Here is a 27,597-nt window from a genome sequence, read left to right on the forward strand (position 1 = left end):
AGAGACGGCTGAGGGGGGATATGATAGAGGTCTTTAAGATCATGAGAGGTCTTGACGAGTAGATGTGAATCGGTTATTTACACTTTCAGATAGTAGAAAGACTAGGGGGCACTCCATGAAGTTAGCAAGTAGCACATTTAAGACTAATCGGAGAAAATTCTTTTTCACTCAACGCACAATAAAGCTCTGGAATCTGTTGCCAGAGGATGTGGTTAGTGCAGTTAGTAGCTGGGTTCAAAAAAGGTTTGGATAAGTTCTTGGAGGAGAAGTCCATTAACAGTTATTAATCAAGTTTACTTAGGGAATAGCCACTGCTATTAATTGCATCAGTAGCATGGGATCTTCTTGGTATTTGGGTAATTGCCAGGTTCTTGTGGCCTGGTTTGGCCTCTGTTGGAAACAGGATGCTGGGCTTGATGGACCCTTGGTCTGACCCAGCATGGCAATTTCTTATGTTCTTATCTGAACTTTAGTTATGTTCAGTGCGTGTACCGACAAGGGTCATTTATTATCATTGGTCCTAAGGTGAGAAGAATTTTTTTTTAATGTTTTAAATGCTTACAAGAAAACGTATACTGCCCTTCAACAAGTCGAATTCCAACAAGCCCAACACGATATCATGTTTCATAATGACTGCTTCAGGGGCTCTCGATTTATTCTTGGCTGGTGAGGAGAATGACAGTCATAATTCTCGCCTAATATGATTTAGAAATTCTTAAACGCCAGAAAGTCTCAAACGCATAGGCTGCATTTCATATGCATTACTGTTGGACTTTTTTGCGAGTGATTATTTATTTATTTCACAGGTTCAGAGTCCGCAATTCGCAGAGCCTCAATGCGGATTGCAACCAATACCCCCAATAAAACAGAGAGTACAATAAAATGCACAGTATTCTATGGTTCTGTATCGTTTTATGAAGTTATTATCATTCTGTTACATTAGAATATGTAGGAAGGCTATCCATTATTTTTACTGTGCCAAATACGTGCAGTTCTGGGTGAATGGGGAAGGATTCTGGGATAATGCTACTGATATTTGAGTCTAAGACGATAATTCCTGGTATTATACTGGGTTTAGTGATGGGGAGCAGGCAGTGTATCTGTGAGGTTTTATTTAGGTACTTTTAGATTTCATGATAGGTTTTGAGTTTTTATGCTTTATTTTTCTAGTTAATTGGTGATTAGTCCAATATTATTACATTGTTGATTTTATGTTTGTATTTTCAGATTATTAGTATTTTCTGAAAGTACATTTTGTGATGTCGCCTATTTTTAATGTTGGTTTATGTTCATGGTTAATTGTTTTAAAACTGGAAATGCACATATGTTTTACTTCTGTAAACCATTCTGAGCACATATATGGACAAACAAATAAATGCAATGTTTTTTACAAGTGCACTTTCCAGCTCCTTATTTCCCTCTTCCCCTTTTCTTGCCCCCTCACTCTCTTCCTGCCTCATTCCGCCTCCACTCCCTCGCTCTCTTTCTCTCTCTCTACCTCCCCCGACAATCCTGGCTCTGAAGCAGCAGCCCAGTTAAGCACAGAGAGGTAAAAAAATGTGATATGATTTCATTACTTGTGTCAAAATTGATCCTTGTGCTTCACATCATTCTGCTGGATGGCTAAAGCAGATGGTTTCAAAACATAATTAAATGCTTCTTAGATTAAGCAGATGACTGTATTGTCTTTTGAGCTCCCATTAGGTCATTAAGCATGGCAGAGTCTGACTTTGTACTGCAAACACTTTGTGAAATTACTACGGCGAGCATCTGCATAGCCAGCCCAAAGATCATACACACTCCCTTTGCCAGGGCATAGGACAAGATGCTCTGGGCAGGACCACACACAAAATACTGCTCTCTGATTGGTCACAAACATGCAGTCTGGGGCAAATCACAGTTTCCATATCTGCTCAGCTACCATATCTAGATTCGCACCATTTGCAGGTTAAAATCTAGGGAGCAGGGGGTATACTTCATCACTGCACAAAGCTGAGGGTTTAGTCTTAAAAGATATTATTTCATTCTGAGGCTGTGTGGCACTAAACTACAGAGCAGGGATACGCAACTACAATTCAGCTCCCAGGTCTAGTTTTCAGGGTAGCCAAAAGTATGCAAATTGGTCTGGTTCTTGGACCAAATGTGTGCATATAGTTCATGAATATTCATTACTGCAATCCTAGCAACCGGATCACTTTGTGATACCCTCAAACTGGAGTTGTGCACCAAGACAGGGGTGTGGACCTCACGGAACAAAGCAGAACACATCTGCTTATAAGATTTAATGACTGTGTCACAAACTCCCCAAAATGTAGATAAACGTTTGCTACCGATATTTGCTTCATCGAGGGGGGGGTCATATAGGAGATGCTTTAAGAACAGGACCAGTAAGAGGCTGAGCCAGGAACAGAAGGCAAATGTCCTGCTTGGTGGCACAGAGCCCGAGAAGAGGCAACCGTAGTCAGGAATGGGACCCAGGTCTGCATGGTTGGGCAATGTTTCCCATCCCTGTCCTAGGGGTACACCTAACAGGTCTGGCACTCAGCATATTCATAACGAATGCGCATGAGATATATTTACATTCATTGGAAACCCAGTGCATGCAAATTCCGATAGGCTGAACATCCCCAGAACACAGGATAACCCTTTGATAAAAGCCGAACCAAACCACTACTGCATTTTAAAGGCTGACCTTCCTCTTCCTCGCTGGCACTCAGATCCGTGGCAGTGATGGCAGGCCAGTAGCAAAAGGACTCAATAAGTACACACTCCCAGTCTCTGTGGCGACTATGCTGCCTCCCCCTCCAGTGCTTCCTGATTACAAAGGGTAGCGCTCATCATGGAGGAAGAACAGCACAGGGGAAGGGGTGCACACCCTCATCACTATTCCCAACTCTGCTGGCCTGCCATTGCTCTGCCCCATTGTATTGTACCTCAAAATATCGATAACAACCCGAAGGAGAGGAGGCAGAGCTAAAGAGGAATCTGGGGAGGCAGGGAAGGGAGCCTGGAGAGAAAACCCAGGGCAGAGGAAGATGAAGAGGAATCTGTGGATGCATGAGGAGAAGATGGAGAGGAACCTAACGAGAGAGATGGAGATTAATTTGAGGGTGGTGGGAAATGGAGAGGTACCTGAGGGAGAAGAGGGGAGACAGTGAAGAACATAGTGATGGGGGGAGATAGAGAGAAATAGAAAGGGTAGGTGGAGAGGAACCTGGAAGGACCAGAGGGGAAGAGGAAAGTGAGAAGTGGGAAAGGTCTAGGAGGGGATGATAATGCACCACACTCTCTGCACCTCCCCTTTCTTAAACTCTAGATCTACCCACATGTGGAATGTACAATATTCAATTGGATTTCTTTTTCCACGTGTGGTCAGATTGTTAAACAGGACAATTGTGTGTCTTGTTATTGCTTAAGCATGGAAATGGGACTCGTATCTCCTGCACGGGAGGGTAGAGCCCAAAGAGCAGGAAACAGAGCCGAGAATGGAACTCGTATCTCCTGCATTGCAGAGCACAGATCACTTTATATATGCAGACTGAAGGCAGAGCAGTCTCCTGTCCTGGGGTTACCTGACAGTGCCATGTCATCAGCAGCAGGCTGAGCCAATCCTGGTTTTACTCCTAGAGCATCAATGCTTTCATTTCTAATTTCTCCAGTAGGGTTTTCAGATAGTCCCTTCAATTTCCGGATCAGGAACTCCAGTATTCAGTTCTGAGTCCGTTAATCTGACTTTGCTCCCTATTTTGTTCACACTGTGGAACTGCTCCGGGATTAATCATGGATTAGTTTGCTGGCTCCAAGCCACCATTCCTGTACATTTAATCCAGGAGGGAAACTGTCTCCTCCCCTGATGGGATTTGATACGTCAGGATTTATTTGGAATTTTTCTCTCTGATCTCCTCCTCCTGCAGACATGAGCCTGGAGCAAACGAAGATTCACTAATGGATGAAAAGAGTGTCTGAAAAGAGCAGAAGAAAGGCAGGGACTACAGCATAACCAAGAAAGGCTTAGCTTATCCGTGACGACCTTAAACTATCTCTTCACCTTAGATATGGTGGGACAGGAGTAGGAAGAGAGGCCTATCCAAGGGTCATCATCGAAAAGCCAACTGCTTCAGTGCAGAAATTGTTCTCAGTATCCTGGAATTCCTCCTTTGCTGGACGGCAGCCCATCAGCAGGAAACAGGCCTACAGGAAATGTTCCAAAAGCAGGAAATGCTGATTGGAGAGAGCAGAATCTCAGCCTGGGGGGAGTGGAGAAGTAGAGATGCTCTCTCTACCAGTGAGATACACAGGATCAGAACGTTAATCTTTTCACCCAGGACAGATCCCCAGAAATCATCAGTCTTTCTGCGTAACTGGAATTGTAACACCTCTCTAGGGCTGGATGGCTCAGAGATGCAAAGCCAATCATCAGAGCCATCTGAAGAGGTGACTGAGATGGATGGCTGGCTGGGACGTCAGGCTGGAGGGGGAGGCCGGCAGAGACAGGCTGATGCTGCCACCGCTGCTGCTTGTGAGCAGCTGCATTTCTAGATGACAACCGCTAGGCTGGCTTGCCACATTGAGAGAGGAGAACTCCTCCTCCCCTTGGGCAAATCAGCCATGAATCTGAATGGGGACCCCCCCCCCCCTTCCTGGGCCTCAACATCAGTCAGGGCCACAGAACCAGAAATCCCCCCCCCCCTAAAAAAAAATCACCCAGGCAACAGTCCTCTCTCTCACCTCTAGGACTGGACGACTTGGATGGCTCAGGGGATGGACGCAGAGATACAGAGTCTGTCACCTCTAGGGCTGGAGGACTCAGAGGACTGATTGGCACAGGGACAGAGCCTGTCACTTCTGGAGGGCTCAGAGGATGGGTACAGAGATACAAAGCTGGTTACCTCTTGGACTGGATGACTTGGGATGAGCGCAAGGATACAGAGCCTGTTACTTTTAGGGCTCAGGGAATGGGCACAGGGATAACAGCAAATCACCTCTAGGACTGCATGAGTCAGAGGATAAGCTCATAGATCCAGCGCCTGTGACTTCCAGGACTGGAGGGGTCAAGGGATGGGCGCAGGGATACAGATTCAGATTTGGATAATTTTATAGGCATAACAAGTCTACATATGTTGCTAAAGTAATAGATAAGTTATTCATAAAATTACTGAAATTGAAAAAGGAAAGAATAAAAGAAATAGTAGTAAAAACAGATACAGTAGCTGTCACCTCTAGCTCAGGGACTGGCACAAGGATACAGAGCCTGACACCTCCAGGATTGGTTGGTCCAGCTCTGCAGAATGGTACAGAGTACACAGCAGTGATTACACTGAAAAGATGCTGATTTACCAAAGGAATTGATATTGCACTGACAAGGCATCAAGGTTTATAAACTGTAAAAAGAAGAAAAGGAATTGTTAAAAGCCTTCTGACATTTTAAGGCCTAAAATCTGCCATCATGGATTTTTTTCCTGGCTTAACTTCCTAACCACCAGCTTAGACCCATACATAGCAAAGCCAGACTGAAACCATCGGAATCTGCCACACTTATCCGGGGATACAAAAAAAACCAAGAGGGGTTAGGATGAGTTCTTGCAGGACGCGTAGGCCAATACATTTGACAATGCTCAGAGACATTAGGTGATGATCTAGAGAGAGAGTTTTGTTGGCTAAAACATCGCTTAACAAGCGTATCTAGACTATGTAGTTAATTAAGAGCACAGAAAGCTTTGTATTTGCTGCATTTTCTCAGTTGGGGGGGGGGGGGGGGGGGGGGAAGGAGGGTTTCTTTTGTTCCAGGAGAATTTCACATCTTGCTGTGTTGTCAGAAAAATTAAAGGAAGGACTGAAGAGCTTGGAAATCTGTGGACTGCAGAGCTCTCTGTGGCCTTGGGCTAGTAAATACCATAGCACCATTTGTGGGATGCAGAACTTAAACCCTATCTGTGGACCTTTACCCATTTGAAAATGATGGCGTAAAGCTGTGCATTTCATTTTCACAAAGCATGTGTGGAAATTCATAATACACCCCCCTCTCTCAATCACCTTTTTTATATGGCCAATATATATATTTTTTGGTTTATAGAAATGATATGTAGTCATAGTACTAAGGTAGTTTTAGGCAGCTCAAAATTCACTTATGTGCATGCAGCCACCCTCCATCTGTAATTCCTTATTTTACAGGTCTAGGTCCTACTATGCTGTGGGACATATACCCCGGAGAACCTAGCAGGTTAGGTTGACATCAGACCCAAAGTTTCTGCGAAGTAACTTTCTTCCGAAGCCTCTCTGGACACCTGGCCTAGTGCTTCTCCAGGGAGAGACACAAAGAGTCAAGTTATCACAATAAGTTTTGTTCCCAAGCGGAAGAATGGCCTTCATTATATCTAAAACTGGCATGGCATACGATGTCCACGCCAACCCTTTTCCTCCTTGAGAAAGATCCACTTTGGGATAGATTTTCAAAATGCTGCTGAGCGGTGAAGATAACCAATTCATTTTAGGTGATTAACTTTGTCCAGACATTCAACCGAAGCTGACTGGCTAAGGTTGCAGCTGAATATCCCTCAAAATCTAAGCCCAGAAAACCTGTGTGGTTGGATTTAAGGCAGCCATTTGTGTGGCCTCACTTGGGAGGACAAATTTAGCCAGTAAGCACTGATTATTGAGCTAAACAGCTAAATCTATACCACCTCCGCTATCAGGCATGCCCCAATCCAGCCCTTTTTTGTCTGGTTAAATCTGTACACACAGCAATTTTAGCCAGCCAGGGGTGGGGGAATTTTTTTACCAGTTATATTAATGTGGTTAAATTCCAGTTTTAACCACATAATTCTTTTGAATACCAACCTTTTTGTTTGCGTGTATATGAATATGAGATTTATCCAATATATAGAATAACTCAACATTAAGGGTGCTATGGAAGTGTGTCTGGGGCCTGCACTGTGTAAATGTTGTGTAAATGTTGGGCCAAGGTGAGATTGGCGCTACCTGCAGGGAGGAGCCCTGCAGGTTCTCACTGATGGCAGGAGGACTGAGGCAAAGCAGAGGCCAGTCAGGACCTTCACCTATACCAGCCCACATTCCCCTCGGATTGAGCCTTTGGGTGCCAGGTCCGGCAGGACTTAGGTGGGGTCTCTGCTGATGGCAGAAAAGAAGGTCCGTGGTAGCTAGGGTCATAGGGAGGTGGCAGTCAGGGTTATCTGGAATTCAGACACTGGTCAGAAGTAGGCGGAAGACAGGTGTATCCGAGGTCCAGGCAGTGGTCAGAGGCAGGCAGAGGTCAGGCATATCTGGAGTCCAGGCCGAAGTCAAAACCAGGTATCCATCTGAAGAAGGAGAACAGGAATGGATAGGTAGGGCAGGCAGGCAATGGCAAGAACAGGCGGGATGAAGACAGAAGACAAGCTAGACGAGGACTGAAGACAAGCTGGACAAAGACTGAGGACAAGTTGGATGCTGGGAAGCAACACACACTACTGAAGAGTAGCTGGACCTGTTGCTGAGGCAAGTTGTTACCAGGGAGCTGTCCTTATATAGGGAAATGCTTGTGATGTCATCTCTAGGGGGTCATAAGGACTTTCCCGCCATGGTCTCTTTAAATTCCTGGAAGTGGAGCACGTACATGCCTAGGGGGAGGCACGATGTGCGCCATCAGCAGCATCCAGCTGGCAGCATCTTGCGGAGAGTGGTGTCCTGCCGCATAGCCTAGCTGACGGCGTTTGCTGCATCAACAAGCAGCGAGACTGGCTTGACCCGGGGAGGTGAGTGCAGCAGTTTGTGGGAGCATTCAGGCCATCAAACGCAACAGTACCCCTCTCTTAAGCCCCCTCCTGGTTTCCTGTGGTATCTTTGATGGAAGTCCTTCAAGAGGTTGATGTCCAAAAGGTTGGAGGCTGGCTCCCATGAATTTTCTTCTGGGCCATAGTTCTTACATGAAATCAAATACTCACCTTTTTCCATCTCCAGCAGGACTCCAGGAATTCTTGGACTTCATATATATCATCTCCATCAGCAGCAACCTCCTGAGGTTCAGACAGCATTCTGGAGGGCCACAAAAGCACCACTGGCTTAAGCAAGGAAACGTGAAACACGTTATGGATCTTTAACGTGGATGGTAGCCTTAGCTGGTATATTTATTTTAAAAATTTTGTATACCGTCGTTCGAAATACATCACAACGGTTCACAAATAAAATATAAAACACAGAATATATATTAGAATTTTACAGCACACATTCACTACACAGTTGCTTAATTCTCAAAAAAAAAACACAACCAGAAATTAAAAATAGTCCTTAGCTCTCAAAGTTGTTATCCTTTCTCAAGGTTGTCTGAGTACGCTTTTTCAAACAGCCCAGGTGGCGCAGCACAGAAAAAGGCCCAATAAAGCGCGGTGCCAAGCACATCAAGGGAAGGTGTAGGCGTAAATGGTGGGTACTTAGCCAAACCTTTTCCCCTATCTTGAATTGGGGAGCTGGCCTTCTATGGGCATCTGCCGTTTTCTTAGCCCTGGGGGCAGCTTTCTCAATCAACTGGTTGGTCTGTGCCCATAGTTCATGCAATTCCTGGACTGAGAGCTGAGTCACTGGTGAAAGAACTGTCATGGGTAGTGATAGAGGAGGCAGGGGCTGTTTTCTGTAGGAAAGGGAAGGAGCCAGTGGCTGTGTCGATGGTCAAAGATATGGCAGCTGGGATTCAGTGAGAAGAAGTTCAGAGTCATGCATCTGGGGTGCGGTAATCCAAAAGAGCTGTATGTAATGGGGGGGTGAAGGGCTGCTGTGCATGGAGCAAGAGAGGGATCTTGAGGTGATAGTGTCTAGCGATCTGAAGATGGCAAAACAATGTGACAAGGCGATAACTAAAGCCAGAAGAATGCTGGGCTGCATAGAGAGAGGAATAACTAGTAAAAGAAAAGGAGGTGATAATCCCCTTGTACAGGTCCTTGGTGAGGCCTCACCTGGAGTACTGTGTTCAGTTCTGGAGACCATATCTCCAAAGGGACAAAGACAGGATGGAGGTGGTCCAGAGAAGGGTGACCAAAATGTTGGGTGGGGGGTCTCCATCAAATGACTTATGAGAAGAGGTTGAAGGACCTAAATATGTTTACCCTGGAGGAGAGGAGGTACAGGGGAGATATGATACAGACCTTCAGATACCTGAAAGGTTTTAATGATGCACAATCGACAAACCTTTTCCGTTGGAAAGAAATTTATAGAACTAGGGGTCACGAAATGAAACTCCAGGGAGGATGACTCAGAACCAATGTCAGGAAGTATTTCTTCATGGAGAGGGTGGTGGATGCCTGGAATGCTCTTCCAGAGGAGGTGGCAAAGACAAAAACAGTGAAAGATTTCAAAGGGGCATGGGATAAACACTGTGGATCCCTAAAGGCTAGAGGATAGAAACGAAGAAATGAGTACATGGGGGTAACTTGCTGGTGTGGTGGGTATGACCCTTATCAAATAAGCCCCAACTCCATCATTGCTCTCTGCTTCAACGGCAGGGAGAAAGGAGGAAAAGGGAATTAATTATAGACAGCAAATAACTAGGACACTGAATTTTGCGGTTTGAGAAAAATAAACATAGGGGTAACTTGCTGATGTGACTGTTACTACCCTTAACCAATAAGCCTGAAACTCTTGATGCAACTCCAACATTACTCTCAACATTACTGTCTGCTTCTACGGCAGGAGGTAACAGGAAATTGGACTCTAACAGCAACCAACAATGGCCCTGACTTTGACAACCTGGGAAACTGATAAGAATGGGGGACTTGTATGGCTCAACAGAAACTACCTTAAACTTGCTGGGCAGGCTGGATGGACCTTTGGTCCTTTTCTGCCGTCATTTCTATGTTTCTATGTTTCTGTTATGCGAGAATTTGGCCCAAGATATGAGGGCGGCCTAGTTGTCCTGATATTCATTAACATAAGAACAGAGGAAGGTTTTAAGAGTACGTCTGGTACGCTTTGCTTGCTCATTGCCTTGCAAGTGGTAGGCCGTTGTATAACCAAGCGTGATCCTAAACGTTTTACAAAGAGAGCGCCAATACTACATGGTGAAAGGAACTCCTCTATTCAATAGTATGTGCTTCAACAACAAATATAGAGGAAAAACGTGGAGGGTGAAGAGATATGTCAGTTCCAGAGTGAACGGAAGGCCTGGTAATGGGACAAAGTGTGCCATATTGGAGAAACAATCAATTACCACCCATATCACAGTGGCACCATTAGAGATAGGGAGGTCCATGATAAAGTCCATGGACAAGTGGATCCAGGGTTCCCTGGGGGCTGCCAACAGTTGTGACAGCCCCCAGGATCAGCTATGCAGCGTCTTTTGCTGTGCCCAAGTAGGATAAGAGTCAATATAGGCCTTGACATCTTGCTTCTTTTGGAGCCACCAACAGTGCCATTGAAGCAGTTCAAAGATTTGTGCACACCCAGGATGTTCTGCAACAGAGGAGTCATGGACCCATTTCAACACTTTCTCATGCAGTTTGGAATGTACCACCATCTTCCCTGGAGGGACGGGCACTATACTGGTCAGGAGTATCTTAACGTGATTGATGATGTGCCTAGGAGGTTCTGGGACATCTTTGGTCTGGAAGGAGCGAGAGAGGGCATCTGCTCATAGATTCTTGAGTGCTGGGAGATAACGTAACTCAAAATCAAAGTGAGAAAACAACAAAGACCAATGAACCTGCCTCGCATTAAGCTGCTGAGCTTGTTGTAGTTGTTCGAGGTTCTTGTAGTCCACGTATATAGTGATATGTGTTGAGCCCCCTCGAGAAGATGGTGCTATTCCTTGAGAGCCAGTTTGACTGCCAAGAGCTCTTGGTCTCCAAAGCTGTAGTTGCGTTCAGCCAGGAATAAATTCTTAGAAAAGAAGGAACATGAATGTAGTACCCCTTCTGAAGTGTGCTGGCTGAGGACAGCCCCTACCTCCAGGATAGAGGCATCTACCTCTAAAATGAAGGGTCACGTGGAGTCCAGATGACATAGGCAAGGCTTGTCAGCAAAGGCATTCTTTAACTTCTGGAAGGCCTCGATAGCCTCTAGTGGCCATTCTTTGGTATTGGTGCCCTTGCTAGTAAGGGCAGTAAAGGGGGCTGCCAAGGTGGAGTAATTTGGAATAAACTGGTAGTAATAATTAGCAAACCTCAGGAATCTTTGTAAGGCCCGGAGTCCCACGTGGCAAGGCCAATCCATGATGGCTTTTACCTTGGCAGGATCCATGCAGAAACAGTCTCGTGAGACTACGTACCCAAGGAATGGGAGCTCCTTTTGTTCAAAGAGACATTTTTCCAGTTTGGCATAAAGATTATTCTCTCGAAGGCATTGCAGGACAATGAGAACATCTCTTCAGTGGGAACTCAGGGTTTGAGAAAAGATCAGGATGTCGTCTAAGTATACAACCACAGATCATGACAGATCTCACTGACCATTTTCTGGAAAACTGCTGGGGCATTGCAAAGCCCAAAGGGCATGACCAAATACTCATAATGTCCATCAAGAGGGTTAAATGCGATTTTCCATTCATCACCAGCCTTAATGCAGATGAGGTTGTATGAACCTCTGAGATCCAACTTTGTGAAAATCTTAGCACCCTGTAGGCAGTCAAAGAGCATTCAGGCCACTGTAGTCTATGCATGGCCTGAGAGATCCATCTTTCTTCGCAACGAAGAAGAACCCAGCCCCAGTTGGGGAGGAGGAAGGAAGGATAAATTTACATTCCAGGTTCTACTGAATGTAGACGGACATGGCCTGAATCTCTGGGAGAGACAGGGGGTAAACCCGTCCATATGGAGGCGTGGCTCCTGGGATGAGCTCAATGCCACAGTTGTACGAGTGATGAGGAGAAAATATTTCAGCACTCTTTTTTGAGAAGACATCTTTTAATCCGCATACTGAGGAGGAAGTCCCAGAAGTAAGGAAGCCACAGTCACTGGACAAGGAGGTTATACCGATATCAAGCAGCAGTCTGTACCATATTAGTCCCAGCAAGCGAGTTGTAAAATAGACCAGTTAAAATGTGGCTGATGTTGTTGGAGTCACGGCAGACCTAGTATGATGGGATGGATGTCTCTAGAAATCACATAAAGATTGATTGATTTTCTCAGAGCAAGAGGCCAGTGCGTAAGACTATAGGCACCATGGTCTGGGTAACCTGGCCCAGAAGGGGATCTCTGTAGACAGAGGAGATCACTAGGGATGAAGACATCTGGACTGCGGGGATTTGAAGTTGATTAACTAGGTCTTGCAGAAGGACGTTCCATCCAGAACCAGAGTCTACAAAGGCCTGGGTGAAGAAACGTATGGAGCCCAGTTCCAATGTTACTAGTAGGAGGAGTTGGGGAGCCAGAATGATAAGGCCTAGGGTCAGCTCCCCGAGAGACCCTAGGCATTTAGGTTTCGCAACCTCTGTGGAAATTGGGTCAAGAGATGGCCTCGGACTGTGCAGTAGAGACAGAGACCCAGATGTCTAGGATGGAGTCTCTCTTCGAGGGCTAAGCAGCAGCATCCCAACCACATTGGCTCTTCTGGAGGATGAGACGTTAAGGGTGTGGCAGCTGGGAGCAAGAGCAGATGTTGAAAGTGAGGCACCAGCAACACACTCCTCAGTGCAGATGAATCTCTCGAGCCCTTTGCTGCAAACAAAGATCGATCAGAGCCTATAGTAAAGTGGGAAGATCCCGGGCAGCAAGCTCAACTTGGATTTTCCCAGAAAGGCTTTCTAGGAAAATGGCAAACAAATTGACCTCTCTCCAGTTTGGCTTGGAAGCCAGTATCCGAAACTCTACTGCATATTCAGCCAAGGTTCGGGAGCCTTGACGGAGGTGAAGCAAATAAGAAGCCATTGCTATTGCACAAACTGGCTCCTCAAAGATGGTGCAGAACTGCTCTATGAGCTATTGTAGGTCAAGCAAGAAGAGATCCCCTCACTCCCAAAGGGGAGAAGCTCAGGCCAGTGTTGTTCTATCAAGCAAGGAGAGGATGAATGTTGTTTTGGCTTGGTTGTCGGGGAATAATGGAGCCTGTAGCTGGAAGTGCATTCTGCACTGGTTCAAAAACTCCTGATATCGCTTGGGGTCTCCAGCATACCAGGGAGGAGCTGGCAACTGAGGAACTGGCTGACTGGGCACTGGAGAAGTTAGCGGTACTGGTGTGGATGGAGATGGTACCACAGGTGTGACCCAGGCAGGTGGTGAGCCAGACCATCGTGGCAGCCAGGAGCTTCAGAGCACCTTGTTGGTCTTGCAGCCTGCGGGCTATGCTGAGGATGGCCTGCAGTGACATCAAGTCTGCCGAGTCCATGGCCTCAAGAAACCATTGTGTCTGTGGACCCTTGGGCTGAGACGAGGGGGAGGTGCGCATCACTGGCAGCATCCAACTTCGCTGCCTCAACGAGCCACAAGGCCAGCCCAGCCCAGAGAGGTTAGTGGAGTGCTTTGCGGCAGCCTGCGGACCGCCAAATGCAACAGTAAATCAATGCAATTTGCTTTAACCCACTAGTTAATAGAACGCATGGGGGTAACCTGCACGGAGCGACAGTTACTACCCTTAACAGAACCCATGGGGGTAATCTGGGAGAAGCAGTTGTTACTATCATAAGCAAATTGCTGGGTAGACTAGATGGACCATTTGGTCTTTTTCCGCTGTCATTATTATGCTACTATTTTATTATGCTAATGCTGAAAATTAACTACACCTTGGGAGGTATAGATAAGTTGTAGTATTAGCCTTGGGGGGTTCCAGTCTCCCCTTCCAAACTTATCCAGTCGAGCCGAAGGTCCCTCCAGGCCAAAATCCCCCCACCCTGCAACCCCAAGTACCAAGAAACCAGTGGCTGCCCTCCCCACCAATACCAAGCCCTCCTCTAAGCTACCACGCTCCCCTTTCAGACGTCTTCAAAAGTGAAGGAGGAAGCGTTCCTGCCCAGTTGTTTCTGAACTTCAAAATGGCACCCGATGACCTGCTTAGAACAAGTTTTATTGTATAATGGCGAGATATAAGTATTTTAAATAAAATAATAGGGATATGCATTCATTTTCAGTGGTACACACATACCTCGTGGACTTTATAGTACACGGTTAAAAACGGATAGTATGCGTGTATTTTTATTAATGAGTTATGCACGTATTATCCATTTTTACCCGTGTACTATAAAGTCCACGAGGTACGCGCGTACCGCCGAAATGAATGAAACTAATGCACATCCCTATAAAATAAATATGTTCCTTTGCTCTGCAAATGTCTTGCAAAGGAATGCACGAGTAAATAATTTCGAAGATCGATGTCAGCGAGGCAGGAGGGAGGAGCACGTCCTCATCTTCCCACCTTAAATTTTGAAGACCCGTGCCAGGGAAGGCAGAGTGTGGAAAGGAGGACAGGGCAGTATTCTGGGGGGCAAGGGAAGGCAATAGGAAGGGGGGGCTTGGGCAGCCACTCTTTCCTGGAGGGCTGGGAAGTTAGCTTAGTACTCGGTGGTGACGAGGGGGGCTCAGGCAGGTAGGGAAGGGTAGGAAGGGGCTGGGAGAGCCACTACACCCTTTGTACTTATGGATTGAAGCTCAAGGACCTGATTCCCCAGTCAGGCCACTGATGTCACATTAGCGCTCAAATGGGCCCAGTCCTTACTGTGGTAGGCAAGTCAACACATATCACACACATATCTTTTCTATCAAGGGTATATGAACAATCATGCAACCAAATCACTAGCTCGTTTAATCAGTTACATAACTGTCCAAAATGAAAATGTTTCCAAAAATGGGCATAAAGACATGCAGAGACCAAAACTGACCAAGGGTATCCAGGAAACTCAGCGGAGGACTGAAAAAGTCTTTGGTCAGCCTGACATCTTTCTGCGCACACAAATCCTTCTCCAACACCGAACACTAAGCCCCCACAAAGGATGTAAAAAGCAAATACGATTTGAAAAAGTTGGCTGGAGTGAGCAATGGCTTATAGCAGTCATTAAAGCTGCTGGAGAGAAAGAGTCAAATAGGAACTTGGCCTCGCCCTAATTAGCCCCCCCCGTATTTCCTGAAAAGAGAATCAGTAGCGTCCATCCTCATGCAGCAGAGATGGTGAAAAGATGAAATACCAGTGAACGGATCCACTCTGACCCTCTACAAAAAGCAAAGCAGTGCCAACCCTCAAAGGCTCCTCTACAGGAGAAGCCTTCATAGATCATAAACTGGGTCAGGTCAAAGGCCCATCGAGCCCAGTGTCCTGTTTCCAATCCAGGTCACAAATACCCGGCAGAATCCCAAAAGGTCGATACTTTCCTCTGAAACCTGTCCTTTTAGGGATCTGTACCACAGGGGTTCTCATTTTTGATGTTGTGAGTTTTGGGAGGGGAGTAGTATATATGGCACTCGTTGTCTCTGCGCTCAGTCTGCTTCACTGTCCCTTTCCTTCTCTCGCTACCATAATATAGGAGCAACTTTTCACTTGAGATCAGAAACCTACTTGCCACCTTTTGATTTACTGATGTTTTCCACTCTCGTTTACATTTCACTGCTAATCCTCCAGAACAGTCCCACGTGCCCACTGGCACTACTTCTCCCCCTCACACACTCACACTGGTTTGTTTCAGCTTTCCCCATCATTGGACACCCACTTGTCATGATGACGCCACTTAACCTTGGGGTGATTTTGACTTGCCCTGACTTTGATCCTCTTGGCTTACTTTCTGCTTCCCTATTAAAATTCTTTGTTAAAAATAAGAAACCCAAAACTTACCTAGCCCCTATACAAACTTCAACAAATAAATAAGCTGAAATGAAGAATGGCAAAGTTAAGCGTCACTGCGGCCATGTGAAGCAGAAAGATGTAAGTAACTGAAGTGATGCTTGCATTGTGCATATATGGAGTACAATGGAGCTGGCTGATGGATCACATATGCACATCTATATATCAATGTATAATAGACACAAACAAATTCATAGATTGTGAGAGCAGAGAAAAACCTCCAGACTCTTTTCTGCTGCGAGCCTTTACTCAGTCTTTGGCTCTAGCACTCGCTCCCCACCGCTGAGGACCCTCTGCTCCTGTCCCAACCTTTAACTCTCGCTCACCACAGCTAAGGATCCTCTGTGCTAGTCCCAACCTTTAACCTTCATTCCCCACCGCTGAGGACCCTCTGCTCCTGTCCCAACCTTTAACCCTCACTCCCCTCCCCACCATTGAGGACCCTCTGCTCCTGTCCCAACCTTTAACCCTCACTCCCCTCCCCACCACTGAGGACCCTCTGCTCCTGTCCTAACCTTTAACCCTCACTCCCCACCGCTGAGGACCCTCTGCTCCTGTCCCAACCTTTAACCCTCACTCCCCTCCCCACCACTGAGGACCCTCTGCTCCTGTCCTAACCTTTAACCCTCACTCCCCACCGCTGAAGACCCTCTGCTCCTGTCCCAACCTTTAACCCTCACTCCCCTCCCCACCACTGAGGACCCTCTGCTCCTGTCCTAACCTTTAACCCTCACTCCCCACCGCTGAAGACCCTCTGCTCCTGTCCCAACCTTTAACCCTCACTCCCCTTCCCAACGCTGAGGACCCTCTGCTCCTGTCCCAAGCTCTACCCTCTGCTCCCCACTGCTGAGGACCCTCTGCTCCTGTCCCAACCTTTAACCCTCACCCCCCTCCCCAAAACTGAGGACCCTGAGCTCCTGTCCTAACCTTTAACACTCACTCCCCACCGCTGAGGACCCTCTGCTCCTGTCCCAACGTTTAACCCTAACTCCCCACCGCTGAGGACCCTCTGCTCCTGTCCCAACCTTGAACACTCACTCCCCACCGCTGATGGCCCTCTGCTCCTGTCCCAACCTTTAACCCTCACTCCCCACCGCTGATGACCTCTGCTCCTGTCCCAAGCTATACCCTCTGCTCCCCACTGCTGAGGACCTTAAGAAGGCAATAGCATTTCCTGGAGATCATATGACCCATCATAAAATAAATAATGCCTCCTAAAGGTAATAGTCCATGTAGAAGCTGCCAGCTGACTTGATGGCATGACCAAATTGCTTGAAAATATCTAGGCCCTAATGAGGCAACATTGATCTTAACAGGCAATGTAATTCTCTCCTGGCTTTCTTTCTTTCCTTTGAGGCAATATTTTATTTCTGTTGCCTCCTTTAGGCAGTAGATATTTACCACATATTATATATACATGTGCTGGCTCATTTGGGCTTTGTGATTATTTCTTTGCTTCTCCTTATCATTGGCCACTGTCATGACTATCCCCCTCCCTTGCTCATTGATAGCCCCGTTGTGTAGGGATGGTAGAAGCCCAGTCCGCCTGCTTCTCGGCAGGGTTGGTGCACATACAATTAACTTTTGAAAATGAATATTCTGCTTTGCTATGACTAAAAATTCTACATTTACACTAACAGATTTATTTTACATGAAAAAAGAGAATATGATAATTGGATATTTAAAAATAAAATTGGATTGTTAAAAATAAAATGAGACATTCAAAGTCCAGTCCTCTGAGGTAAAATTGTCACATGTATATTTTATATTTATTTACATGCACTGCTGTGGTGCCAACCAAAAGAATTATTGAAAACCCTACCAAAAAAACACCCAGAGCCTATGTAGCAAGCCTGCCATACCATGAAAGCACTAACTGTCATCACTCACAATCTCACCTATGAAAAGGCGGCACTACAAATATAATACACTGGCCCTAGAACACCAATACCCCTCCTATTAGCAAACCAGAACAAGCAGGACCTCTACAGATCTCTACTCACAAATTACACACTAGCGAGGTGGTTTCCAAACCTGTCTTAGAGGATCTCCAGCCAGTCACATTTTCAGGATATCCACAATGAATATGCATGAGCTAAATTTGTATATACCGCCTCCATAGCATGCAAATTTTATTTCATGCATATTCGTTGTGGATATCCTGGGGGTCTCCCAGGACAGGTTTGGGAACCTCTGTGCTAGCAGAATATGGCATCTCAGTCACAAGTGCCAGACTTTCACTGAATATAGAATAAAGAACCACAAATTGCAAACAGAAATATGCAGATAAAACCTGAAACAGAAACACCAAGAATCCAGACATGCATTTCCTCCTTCAGTGTATAAAATAAAAAGATATCAGAGATACACATTCCCAAAGCCGACATATTCCAATCACTAAACTGAAAATAAAACACTTTTTTTCCTGCCTTTGTTTGGATATTTAATTTTTCTAAATACATTGGTACTAGTCTCTTTTTCCGCTTTCCTCTTTTCTATTTTCTAACTCTTTTTTTCTAGAGTCTCCTTTCTATTTTCCATTTCTTCTCTCTACTCCTGTCATCTTCCTACATGTGTCTCTGACATTGATTTTCCCTTTCATCTCATTTTTCTCTTTTCTGTCTTTCAGAGCTAGAGTTCACCTTCCTTGTCACCTTCTCTCAGCCTCCAGACATTGCTCTGTCAGCTCCCTAACTCTCCCCCCTGTCTCCCCTCGTTGGCTTGTGCTCCTCACTAGTCTCCAGTTATCTGTCCCCCTTGTCCTTCCCTTCTGCCTCTCTTCTGGTTCTCACAAACCACCCTCCTCAAATTATTCCCACGCTGATTCTCTTTCCAAACATCCCTTCTCACTTCTCCCAGCTATTCTTTTTCCCTCTTACCCCCTTCCAAGCTCCTCCACTCCATCCAATTACCCCCTCTTATGCTCTCCCACCACAATCTCTTTACCTCTCCCTCCTCGCCACCTTTCCATGTCTTTTGTCTTGCACCCTCGCTATCAACAATCTTACTCTTCCTTTCTCCCAACCCTCTCTGTCTCACACCCCCTTTGTCCTTCCCAGTCTTTTTAACTCTTGTCTACTTATCAGCTTTCCAACTCTCATTCTCAATTCACCAGCCCTCCTAGTCCCCCTTCAGTCTCTCACTCCTTCCCCAGCCCTTTCCCCTCTCTGTGTCTTACACCCATATCACACTCCCAGCCCTATCTCTCACTCCCTGATCATCACGGAGCCCCTGTAGTTCCCCGCATAGTAATCCCCGAGTCCCTGCTTTCCGAGTCCCCACCCAGTCTCCACTGTCTTCCTATCCCTGAGTCCCTGCTCTATTTCCCAGTTCCTTAGTTTCCAGTCTTCCAAGTCTCCACTCAGTCCTGCTCTTTTTGTTCATAACCCCTACCCAATCCCTAAGTCCTTGCTGTTCTCTTCCTCCAATCCCCGTCCTTATTCTCCTGAGTCCCTAACCAATCCCTAAGTCCCTGCGGTTCTCTTCCTCCAATCCCGTCCTTATTCTCCTGAGTCCCTAACCAATCCCTAAGTCCCTGCTGTTCTCTTCCTCCAATCCCCTTCTTTACTCTCTTGAGCCCCTACCCAATCTCCAAGTTCCCTCTGTTTCCCCATCCCTGAGTTCCACCCTCTCAAATCCTCTCTTAATCCTCCAGTCCCCACTTATTCCCCCATTGACCCCCCCCCCCATCTAAATCCCCATTCAATCACCCATTCCCAATCCACTCGCTGAGTTCCCATTTTCCCCGTCCCCTGAATCTTTGCTCTCCCAAGTCCCTGTTTATACCCCCAACCCAATCCCTGTCCCTACTTTCCCAGTCCCCACTGGCCCCCCATTCTTGAGTTTACATTCTCCTGTCCCCACTTATCTTTGTCTCTGCTCTGCCCAACCCAATGTCTGAGTCTCCACCCTTCCTTCCAACCTAATCCCTGAGTTCCTACTTTCCCTCCACCCCCCCAAGCCCTGTTTCCACTCTCCCCAACTGAATTCCTAAGTCTCCAGTCGCTCCCCTCCTCACTTTCCCCAACCCAATCTAAGTCTCCACTATCCTCCTCTCCTGACAAAATCCCTGTCTCCACTGCCTCCACCTAGCTTCAAAGCTCCTCTTTCTGCCTGCCTCCTGAGCCTCTCATTCCCTCACATCCCTCGCAACTGCTTGGCCTGACAACACAGCGGGACTGACCATCAGTCACTTCTAACACCACTGCTACCTCTGCCACTGCCTCTTCTCTCTTCTCCTACTCACGTGATTCAAATCAGCACGGAAGGGGAGAGGAGACGCACCAGCAACGGGAAGAGAGGGTTAGAAGTGTCTGGCTCATTTTCCTCCTGGCTGGGGGTGGGGACGCAGTGTGGGCACTGCTCATTTCCTGGGTCCCAGCGGCTGGGGGTGGGAGGTAGTGGACGTTACCCCAGGCAGGCCTTATGAGAGGGAGGTGGCTGTGGCATCCAGGCTGGGCTGGCAGATCTTCTTATTTTTGGCCGTATTTGGGGGGGCAATTGAAGGCTCTTCTTTTCTTTGGCCCCGCATAGACATTTTTGGGATGGCAGGGCAATGCCAGTGGTCATGGGCAATGACTGTTTTCTCTTGGCCCTAGGACCCCATCAAGGGGGAGGAAGGGTGTAGCAGCCTAATGAAGCCCTTTAAGGCGCAGACTGTATTTGTCTCCAGAGCCCCAGCATGTGGCTCATTGTTGCCCCCCCACAAATTCTGGCACTCTAGGCGACCACCTAATTCACCTAATGGTTAAACCAGCCCTGCTTCTATGGCCCTGGCACCATATAAGGTGTGCAACTACAGAGGAGCTGCCAGCCCCAGTGCTCGGTGAGAGATGACTGAGCTTCCCCCACTTCCCTTGGCCTGCCCCCTGCAAGGTTAAGTAAGGGCATTAAGCATGGGGCGGGGGAAGGGGGCATTTAATTTGGCCATTGGACTTGTGATGATGTCAAACTGAGGTGAGAGCTGGATCTGTGCGTGGGGTTTCTGCACACCTTCCCAAACAAGAGACCTGATGCACTTCACAAGAAAAGAATTAGGTCACTTGATGCAAAGTGGCAGCAATTTTCTCTATATATCATCTGTGCAAGGTGCCAGTGTACATGGGGGTACATTGCACAGTACATGCAAGATGCTGTGCAGTGCATACAATCTGCACGTATATGTAACACGCAGAATACATCATGTATGCAGTATATCATGAAGTATATTGTAAATATGGATTGCAAACAATGGCAATAGTAAAAAATATTAACGCCCCTGCTGCTCTAGGCATAGTGATGGAGAAGAATTATATCACCTAAAAGGCTCAAGTGCTTCATATTGGCTGAGGAAGTCACTACTCCCATCGCTCACCTGAAACCCCTCCCCCTTCCCCAGCAAGGATGTCAATAATTTGTCGCTGTTGAGAGAGTGGGGCAGTCTCTTATTTTACATTGTGAGGCCCCAGGGGGGAAAAAAAAAGTTTAGTGACGTCATCTTCTTCTACCCAATTTAAGAAGCAATAGGCCACATGGTGTCAGGTCACGTGGCCAGATCTGCACCAGTGGGATCTGCTGTTAAATATTATAGCTGACATATCTGTATGTCTGTGTATACCCCATCTCCATATTCCCGGTGCAAGGTGTCAGGAAAACGTGAACAGTTTTGTTTTGTTTTTATGAAGTGTTGTTATTACTTACAAAGCTGGCCTGCAAGCCAGCTATGGATCGGATGACTAAATATGTACTAGAATGCCTGGGGCGTTCCCTCTTAAATCACCTGTGCAGGTGCAGTGTGGTGTTGTGGGTGTGCTGTGTTGGTGGCACCATTGTGTGTGTTTGCTTTTGTGGCCTGTTAGCCCGTGTACGCTCGTGCCGAGGGCAAACGAGGAGGACCGTGCAGTTGCATTTAATCCATCGTACGATGTGTTTTGTGGTCGTGGACTGCGTGTGTCAGCGCCGTCTACGCAGACGGCTGTGGGAGGGCACTGTGTGCATGAAAGATGGGTTGTGTGGGGGTGGGGAAGGAAGGAGCACAGGCCCTATGACTCTCTGTATGCGTGTGAATGGTATTACTGCGGTGTTTCAGTGCAAGCTGTGCCATGGGGCTATGTGATGACGTTGTCAGCATGTGTGTGCGCGTCTGCTTGAACAGAGATGAAATGTCCATTTAATTCACAGCTATAAAGCGTTTGCAAAAAAAAAAAAAGGTATGCGAAAAAATAGAAAGCAGAAGTGTATATCCATGGCTGATAGAAAATGAATACATATACTTGAAAATAATGTTTGAAATTAAAGAAATTATATGGCTTGTTTACTACACACACAGTATATTATGTTTACAGTCTATGCGTAGATGTGTTTTTATAGCATGCATACATGTAAAGAGACGTTCATGTTTCTACATATTTTCTTTTGCATACTCATCATGATGACTTTATATGTTCAATCAGACACAACCCTGAGATGTGTCTGGTAAATACGACACAACATTTGCAAATTAGTGATTTCCATCTGAACACTGGCATTCTTATAATCAAAAAGTCAGGTCAGCATGACATTTGCCAGGAGAATCCCTGCCCCCCCACCCTCTACAAACCCAACATTTTACTGTGCTTGGCAGGGATGAGGGAAGGGAGGAAAAAGCAGCAGATTTTAAAATGAGACAATGCCCGGGGAGGTGCCCTGCTGGAGAATAAAACTTTTCACCCTCAGTCAAAGAATCACCTACTTGTGCTTGAATGGAAAAATAATCTCTTTTTGCGTTATTAAAAATCCTTTGACACAGTAGCCTGTGTGATTCTCATGCACTGCTGCAGTGTCTGAAAGACCATGTAAGGTGCGTGGCAACATTTAACAAAAATAATGAAAATAAAAGATATGAGAGGGCTAGTGAATTTTTTAATCTGGCTAGCATTTCTGTCTTTTATTTTTATTTTTTTTACGTTTTAGCAGGCACCAGTTTCACACCTGGGCAAGCTGTTAGATTAAAAAAACACAAAACAAACAACAACAACAAAAAAAAAACAGGCCAGCCTGCAACTCTTCGTTATCCCTGGTCCTTAACATGAACAGTTATTGTACAGAAATGGAAACCCCCATTGTCCTTCATACATCTGGGCTCCCTCCTCTTCCTCTTCCCAGCCCTCCTCCCTCCCCAACTCTAAAATGCCGCAGTTTCCTCCGATTGTCACAGCCTGCCATCAGTTGAATGGGAGCGGGGACTGGCATTTTATTATTATTTCTTTGTCTTGATTGATCGCATTTCTTATATAAGTAAATCAAAGCGATGTTCAAAGATTAAGGGCAGTGTCGCTCTGCCTGTGATGCCCAATTCAAAGCTGAGAACGTGTGTGTGTGTGTGTGTATTTATTTTTTGAATGACTTAATTTACGCGGAAAAACTGATTTTTTTTCCCCCTCTACCCCCCTCCTCCGCCTCAGTCTCTCCTCCCACGGTCATTTAATAATATGAATTTTTAATCACAAGCCTATTACAATATAAGGTTTATATGGCTCTCTCTAGCACAGAAAGCATAAAGGTTGTTGTTTTTTTTTTATCAGGGTCTGATGATAATATACAATTTTTCCACTCACCTCCGGTATTCGTTCTCTTGGTGCTGATGGCATCGGTGGGAGTCTCCAGGGGTCTCTTCCTGGAATCTGGAGGGTCTGACTCCATGTGAGGGGACGGATGCTGCTGTTGCTGCTGCTGATGGCCGCTGGAATAGATTCCGTTCTGGTGCAGTGACCCTCCCACCATCATCTTCATAGTAAGCAAAGATCACAAATGAGGAAAGAAATATTTGTGTCCCCTCCACACAAAGTCCAGAGATCCAGAAAGACGGGGAAAGAAAGGAAAATGGGGACAGAGGCTGCAGCAGCTGCGGGTGGTGGCAAGTTCTTCTCCTGGTCCAAAGAGTGATTTTTTTTTCATGCAAATTGACAATTAATTGAAGGAAAACTGAAACCAAGCAGACATTGACATCCCCCTCGCGATAAGTGGTTATTTTATCTGGTCCTTTTTTTTCTCTCTCTAGATGGAATCAGCTCTAACGGAGAAAACAAAGGGTGGCAGGTTGAAAGGAGGAGGGGGAAAAGGAAAATCCAAGAGATCCACAATACAGGGCACCTAAAAAGTTAGGCGGAGGTGGAACGGAGGCTTTTTCATGGGGATGAGGCAGAAGATCAAGCCGTTAAAGAACTGCGGAGGTTACAGTAAAAAGGAAGGCAGGGGTTGAGCAGGTTTTGGAAGGGTAGCGATAGGAAGCCTGGAAAATTATACATGCAAAGGGCTAAAAGCTGCAGCCTGCTTCCTGAGGCGTCTGGTGCATCCTTCCCAGGGATGGAGAGAGGGAGAGCTGGTAGGACAGAGCTTTGGCAATGACGTCATTGGGAAGGCACACACCCCCTCTTCCCCCATCCACTCCACATTGGCCAGGATGCTCAACTAGACCCGCCTCTTCCTCTCCCTCTCCTCTGATTGGCCTATGGATGCCGGAGAGGAGCCCAGTCTTGAAAGTACGAAAGGATTGTTTTTCCGCAGGGGGTGGGGTGTCGGTGGGGAGGTGTGTCCTTTCTCCTCTGCTTCTGGCCACATTGGACAAGGGAATCCCGGTTAAGGTGAATTCTCTGGTACTGGGAGGGCATCTTGAAGTCCCCCTTGCTTTCCAGGTAGAATTGCAAACTGGATCCTTTTTTTTTTCATGACAGGAGATCTAGCCATAGCCTTACCCCACTGCAAGCGTGCAAAATGCAAAGGTATCAGCGATGCACATTTCCCAAAACTGACAGAGAAAAATAAAAGACTTCCCACAAAACAATGAACTGGAAAAACTCTGTATAATTCTGATAGGAACAGGAGACATAGCAGCAAAATATGTAGTATCCTGCCACTAGTCAAGAAACAATCTCACCAAGGGAAATACACAACAGCACCAGAATCTGGAAATTAGAAATTTAGGAAAAAATCATATGGCCTATCTAGTCTGCTCATACACATCAAGTATTCAGTTTTACAATATCTCCACATCCTCAGAGATTCTCTGTGTTTATTTCATGCTTTCTTGAATTCAGATACTGCCCTTATATTTATTTATTTATTTATTTATTTTTAGATTTTTATATACCGGTGTTCCTGTATTAAAATACAGATCACATCGGTTTACATTGAAACATAAAAATTACGCCAAGAGGCGGTACATATAACAAGGTTATAGAACTTGGAAAACATGGAAAACAGGTTCGAAAAATAACATTGAGAAAATTGTATAGTCTCTTTTACCACATCCACTGGGAGGCCATTCCATGCATCTACTATCCTCTCTGTAAAGAAATATTTCCTAAGATTACTCCTGTCTATCCCCTTTCACCCTCATGCCATGACCCCCTTATTCTAGACCCTTCTTTCCATTGAAAGAGGCTGGCTTCCTGTGCATGGAAATATTTAAATGTCTCTATGTGCATGGAGATATTTAAATGTCTCTATCATATCTACCCTATCTTGCCTTCCCTCTAGGGTATACATGTTTAGATCTTTAAGTCTGATCTTATGTGCTTTAGAGCAAAGGCCATTGACCATTTTAGTAGCCACCCTTTGGACCGACTCCATCCTGTTTATATCCTTTGAAGGTGCGGTCTCCAGAATTGTTCATAATATTCCGAATGAGGTCTCACCAGGGACCTATACAGGGGCAATATCATCTCCTTCTTTTCTGCTGGCCATTCCTCTCCCTATGCAGCAAAGCATCTTTCTGGCATGTGCCATCACCTTAGCCACCTGTTTGGCCACCTTAACATCAAATGATATGATCACCCCCAGATCCTGCTCTTCTTTTATGCTTAGAAGAATTTCACCCCTATATTGTACTGCTCCCTTGGGTTTTTGCAGCCCAAATGTCTGATTCTGTATTTTTTAGCATTACATTTTAGCTCTAGGTTCTAGATCATTCCTTGAACTTTGCTAGGGTGCCCTTTCCCATGCTCTCCACACCTTCCTGGCTGTCAACCCAGTTGCAGATTTTGGTATTGTCCGTTAAAAAACTCCTGACAATTCTACAATGTTGTTCTAACAAATTTGAAAAGAACTAGTCCAAGACTGATCCCTGTGACATACTGCAAGTAAGGACCCTCTTCTCGAAGTGGACTCCATTTACCCATTGTCGACTCCCACCCAACCAGTTTCTAACCTAGTCAGTCACTTTAGGGCCCACGCCAAGCTGTTCAGTGTAATTGTAAGTTGCCTTTGCGGAACAATGTCAAAAGCCTTATTGAAATCAAAGTACATCTAATGCTGTTCCCTGATCCAACTCTTTGGTCACCCAGTCAGAGAAATTGATCAGATTTGTCTGACAAGATCTACCTCTGGTACAACCCTGCTGCCTCGGATCTTGCATTCCATTGGTTTCCAGAAACTGCACTATCCTCTGTTTTAGCAGTGATTCCATCAATTTGCTCACCATAGAGGTCAGACTAACTGGCCTGTAGTTCCCAGCATCCTTCTGTTTCTACTTTTGTGAATAGAAACTCCATCCACCAATTTCCAGTCCTCTGAAACTACTCCCGACTTTAAAGAAACATTGAAAAGGTCAATTAGCACAGCTGTCAGAACTTCTCTAAATTCATAAGAACATATGAATTGCCATACTGGGTCAGACTAAAGGTCCATCTAGCCCAGTATCCTGTTTCCAACAGTGGCCAATCCAAGTCACAAGTACCTGGTAAGTACCAAACATTAAATAAATCTCAAGCTACTATTGCTTAATAATTAATAGCAGTTTATGGATTTTTCCTCTAGGAACATCCAAATCTTTTTTAAACCCAGCTATACTAACTGCTGTAACCAAATCCTCTGGCAATGAATTCCAGACCTTAACTATGTACTGAGTGAAAAAGAATTGTCTTCAATTTGTTTTAAATGAGCTACTTGCTAATTTATGGAGTGCCCCCAGTCCTTCTATTTTCTGAGAGACTAAATAACCAATTTACATTAACTTGTTCAAGCCCTATCAGGATTTTGTAGACTTCTATCATATCTCCCCCCCCCCCCCACCCACCCAGTCATCTCTTCTCCAAACTGAACAGCCCTAACTTCTTTAGCCTTTTCTCATAGATCAGCTGTTCCAAATCCCTCATCATTTTGGTCACCCTTCTCTGCACTTTCTCCAGTGCAGCTATATCCTTTTTGAGATGCAGTGACCAGAATTGTACACAGTATTCAAGGTGCGGTCTCGCCATGGAGCAATACAGAGGCATTATGACATCCATTGTTTTATTCAACATTCCCTTCCTAATAATTCCTAACATTCTGTTTGCTTTTTTGACTGCTGCAGCACACTGAGCTGACGATTTCAATGTATTATCCACAATGGCACCTAGATCTCTTTCCTGGGGGGTAACTCCTAAGATAGAACCTAACATCGTGTAACTACAGCATGGGTTGTTTTCCCCTATATGCATCACTTTGCACTTGTTCACATTAAATTTCATCTGCCATTTGGAAGCTCAATTTTCCAGTCTCGCAAGGTCCTCCTGCAATTCATCACAATCCGCTTGAGATTTAACTACTCTGCATAATTTTGTATCATCCGCAAATTTGATTATCTCACTCATCGTACCCCTTTCCAGATCATTTATAAATATGTTAAAAAGCACCGGTCTAAGTACAGATCCCTGAGGCACTCCACTGTTTATCTTTTTCCACTGTGAAAACTGACCATTTAATTCTACTCTCTCTATTTCCCATCTTTTAACCAATTTGCAATCCACGAAAGGACATCACCTCCTATCCCATGACTTTTTAGTTTTCATAGAAGTCTCTCATGCGGGACTGAAAATCAAAATATACCACATCTACCGGTTCACCTTTGTCCTCATGTTT

The 27,597-nt window shown here is 45.7% G+C and overlaps 1 protein-coding gene across 1 annotated transcript in view; it reads right to left on the reverse strand.

Annotated features, from left to right (window-relative positions):
* Positions 1–24,055, reverse strand: part of NOVA2 (NOVA alternative splicing regulator 2) — a 76,554-nt gene extending 52,499 nt beyond the window's left edge. The window contains exon 1 of the mRNA XM_029571905.1: positions 23,316–24,055. Coding sequence (XP_029427765.1) covers positions 23,316–23,490 — 175 coding nt within the window. The 5' untranslated portion in view covers positions 23,491–24,055. The remainder of the gene's footprint in view (positions 1–23,315) is intronic.
* Between the last annotated feature and the right edge of the window lie 3,542 nt (positions 24,056–27,597).

Source organism: Rhinatrema bivittatum, chromosome 11 (assembly GCF_901001135.1).
Source record: "Rhinatrema bivittatum chromosome 11, aRhiBiv1.1, whole genome shotgun sequence".
Lineage (NCBI taxonomy): Eukaryota > Metazoa > Chordata > Amphibia > Gymnophiona > Rhinatrematidae > Rhinatrema > Rhinatrema bivittatum.